At 79.0% G+C, this 3,433-nt stretch overlaps 2 protein-coding genes across 2 annotated transcripts; both read right to left on the bottom strand.

The window, feature by feature from the left end:
* Positions 1 to 95: 95 nt before the first annotated feature.
* H696_06267 (hypothetical protein) lies at positions 96 to 1,483 on the bottom strand (the record flags this gene model as incomplete). The annotated part of the gene is made up of 1 exon (XM_009500010.1): positions 96 to 1,483. A coding segment is annotated over one exon (1,386 nt), but the record flags the coding sequence as incomplete, so codon positions are not given.
* Positions 1,484 to 2,391: 908 nt separating this feature from the next.
* Positions 2,392 to 2,923, bottom strand: H696_06266 (hypothetical protein; the record flags this gene model as incomplete). The annotated part of the gene is made up of 3 exons (XM_009500009.1): positions 2,392 to 2,586; positions 2,757 to 2,786; positions 2,882 to 2,923. 3 exons carry the CDS (start codon positions 2,921 to 2,923, stop codon positions 2,392 to 2,394), a joined length of 267 nt encoding a protein of 88 aa, XP_009498284.1.
* Between the last annotated feature and the right edge of the window lie 510 nt (positions 2,924 to 3,433).

The following is a 3,433-nucleotide window of genomic DNA, read 5'->3' as shown; positions in this document are numbered from 1 at the left end:
TCGCCCACGCCCGCACCGGGTTTCGCCGGGGCGGGGAGCGGGGCCCCCGCGGCGGCGCTGGCGGCCCGGAGCACGAGGCAAGTCCCCACACGCACCAGGCAGCTGATGGCCTGGACGACGGCCATGCGCCGGCGCAGGGCCGCCTCCAGGGCATGCGGCCGGCCGGCGGCCCACACGGAGACCACACACTCGGCGGCCGGCTGGATGGGCCGCGCAGTGGGCCCCGGGCCCGGGGCACCCGGCAGGAAGCCCTCCCGCAGGAGCAGATCGATGTGCCGGGGCCCGAAGCCCAGCAGGTGCTGCTGGCCCGGCGGACAGGGGCTTGCGACGGGGCCCGGCCCCCGGGGCCAATGTGCACGGGCGGGTGGCGCGAGCGATGGCAAGAGGGGCGCGACAGTCGGCGGGGTGGCCCCGGCGCACCGGAGCTCGAGAAGGGCGCCGCCCAGGAGGACCCGGTGGTGGCGGCCGACCGGCCGCCAGCCCGGGAGCAGGACATCCCGCAGGAGGCCCAGGGTGCCCGGGTGGATGAGCCCGACGGCCGGCCGGCCGGCCGGCCGGCCCGGGGCCCCGGGCCCGGGGCAGCGCCCAGGCGCAGGCCGACGTCCAGGAGCCAGGCCCAGTGGGGGACATCCCCCGGCGGGCGCTGCCCCGGGCATTGGCCCAGGGTGTGTGTGTGAGGCCGCGCCGGGCCAGGCCGCGCGCCAGGGCCCGGCCGTGGACGTCCTGCAGCCCGAGCACCCGGTGGGCCGGCCAGCCGGGGTGGAGGGGGTCCTGTCGGCGTGGTGCCGGCCCCGAGGGAGCGGCAGGGGTCAGGGCCCCTTTCGGACGAGCGAGGCGGGAGGCCCGGCTGGCCGATGGGGGCAGGGGCAAACATGAATGGCCAGCCCGGCGACGGGGCGGGCGCCGGGCGTGAGGACGGCGCGCGCCCCCGGGGCATAGGGGGCGTCATGCTGCAGGAGGCGGTCCAGGTGGCCGGCCAGGGCGCCGATGAGCGGCCGCGCCAGGGCGGGGGCCCGGAGCTCCACCGTCTCCGGGGCATGGAGCAGCGTGCTTGGCAGGAGGTCGGCCGACAGGCGATGGTGCCCCGGCGGCAGGGGGGGGGGATCGAAGCTGGCGCGTGCCCCGGCGTGCGAGGGGCGTGGCGGGGGAGGAGGGGGCGGTGAGGCCGATCCGCGCGGCAGGGACGCACATGATCCCGAGGGCCGGGCCGTCGCCGAAGCGGGCGTAGTAGCGGCGCCCGTCCGGCGGGGCAGCGCGGCCGATGCCCAGCGCCCGGAGGCCCGTGGCTTCCGGCAGGCACCGGTCCAGCTCCAGGGTCCGGTCGGCCCAGGTGTCGGCCTCGACATGCAGGAGGGCCGGCCGCGCCCGGGCCCAGGCGGGCGCCGGGCCGGATCCAGGGACAGGGCGCCTGCGGCCGCGGCCAGGGCCACCGTATCAGGCCCGGGTGGACGGCCAGGGCCGTCACCGGCAGGAGCCCGGCCATGTGCGGCCCGGCGCTGGTCTCGCTGCGCCGGGAGGCCGCCGGCAGATTGCCAGGGGGGGCGGGGTGTCGTTGGCGCGTGAGCAGGGTCCTGGCTGGCCAGGCGAGCCGCGGTGTGTCAAGGGGGGGCGGGCCCCGGGGCGCACCTCATGGCCAGCACCTCCGAGAGCCGGGCGCCGCCGGCGGGGAGTGTCGCGGCGCCGGGGCCCGCGGCCAGGCCGGCCCGGCCGGGCGCCGTATCGGACAGGATGGCCACGCCCGGCGGCACCAGGACGCTGGGCAGCAGGCGCAGCTGCATGTCCTGCGCCCGGCCGACAACATGGACCTCGGGCGGCGGGGCCGTCGGCAGGGTGGCCCGGGTCCGCGCATGGGCCATCCCGAAGGGGACGCTCCGGAGCCGGTGGTCCAGCAGCTGGGTCACCCGGCCGCGGCCATGGTCATCCGCCTGCGGCCGGGGGGGGGGTGTACGGGGGACGACGCGTGAGTGGCGGCCCCGGGGGGCGAAGGGTGCCGGTGGCCCGGCGCGCTCGATGCCGCACCTGGCCCAGGGCCAGTAGCCGGGGGCTCGGGGCGTCGGGGTGGGGCAGGTCGGCGTGCGGGCCGGCCGGCGGCAGGAGCCTGACCGAGTGCAGCCAGGGCAGCGGCTCCGGCAGGGGGACCAGATCCCGGGCCGTGGCCTGGGCAAAAAGGCGTTCCAGGTCGCCGGCGGCCATGCCTCCTGTGTTGCCCTGCGCGGCGATCGAGGAGGGGCCCCACGAGCCCGGGGCAGCGATGGGTGTCAGTCGGGGAGGGCGGCCCGGCAGGGAGGAGGGGCGGGGGCGAGACAGGGCGGGGACAGGCAAGCGGCCGCCGGCAGGGCGCACACGAGGACCACATCGTGGCAGGGCGGCGGGCCGCGCGCCAACAGCGCCTCAAAGGCTGGCGCGGGGATGGCCATGGGGATGGGCCCGGGGCCCGGGGAGGACACACCGCAGCACCCGGGGTCCTGCCGGCGCGGCGTCCAGCAGCACCAGGGTGCGGCGGTCGGCCCGGCCGGCGGCCTGGTCGCCGGACGCCCCGGCCATGACCCTCGGTCGGAGCATCACCCCGGGCAGCAGGCAGATGGCCTGGATCCCGGCGGGCGGTGCGCGTGTGCATGTGTGTCCTGAAGGAGACCGGCCGGGGCAGGCGGGTGTGCGTGTAAGTGCGTCGACGGGCAGGGGGAGCTGTGGGTATGTGTGTGTGTGCGCGAGCGAGCCCGGCGCAAAGGGGCCCCCGGCCGAGGGCGGCAGCGCACCTGACCCAGGCGCAGGGCCGGGCCGCTGGCCTGCAGGCACTCAACCAGGTGTCGGTGATCGAGCAGGGGGGGAGGGGGGGGGGGGGGGCAGCGCCCGGGCCCGGCGGCCGCTGCGCCGGCCACACCTCCGCCAGGAGGTACGCCAGGGGTGCGGTGTCGGCGGCCATGGCCGGGAGGCAGGCGGAGGGCGGGGAGAGGCGGCGGCGGCGGCGGCGGAGGGAGGGTGAAAAGGTCGGCTGCTGGGAGGGCGCCGGAGACGAAAGGGCCCCGGCCGCCCGGGCGCCCGCAGGCCGGGTCCCTCATCAGGCGCGCCGGGGGGGGGGGGGGGGCGGGGGCGGGGGGCCCGGCGGTTTCCCCCCTCCTTCCTCGCCTCGGCCGATCGCGGCGCCGTTGCTCCATCCAGCAGCCCGAGGCCTCATTTGGGGCAAGTGCCCCTCCGGGCCGGCAGCCTCTTTCGGGCAGGAAATGCCCAGGCCGCGCGTGCCGGGCGGGGCCGGTTCGGCCGCCCACCCGGGGGGGTGTCCGATCGCCCCCGGCAGTCCGCTGGCATCTCCGGTCACCGGGGGGGAAGCCCTCGCGCGGTGCTGGGATTTCTGCGCGTCTGGCGCGCGCCCGGTCCGCGGGTTGGTGCCGGCCGAGAGGGCATCGGGGCGCCAGCCGGCACGCAGGGGGGGGGG

The sequence above is a fragment of the Fonticula alba genome (assembly GCF_000388065.1).
Source record: "Fonticula alba strain ATCC 38817 unplaced genomic scaffold supercont2.45, whole genome shotgun sequence".
Taxonomy (NCBI): domain Eukaryota; order Rotosphaerida; family Fonticulaceae; genus Fonticula; species Fonticula alba.
This window is presented reverse-complemented; position numbering and strand designations above follow the sequence as displayed.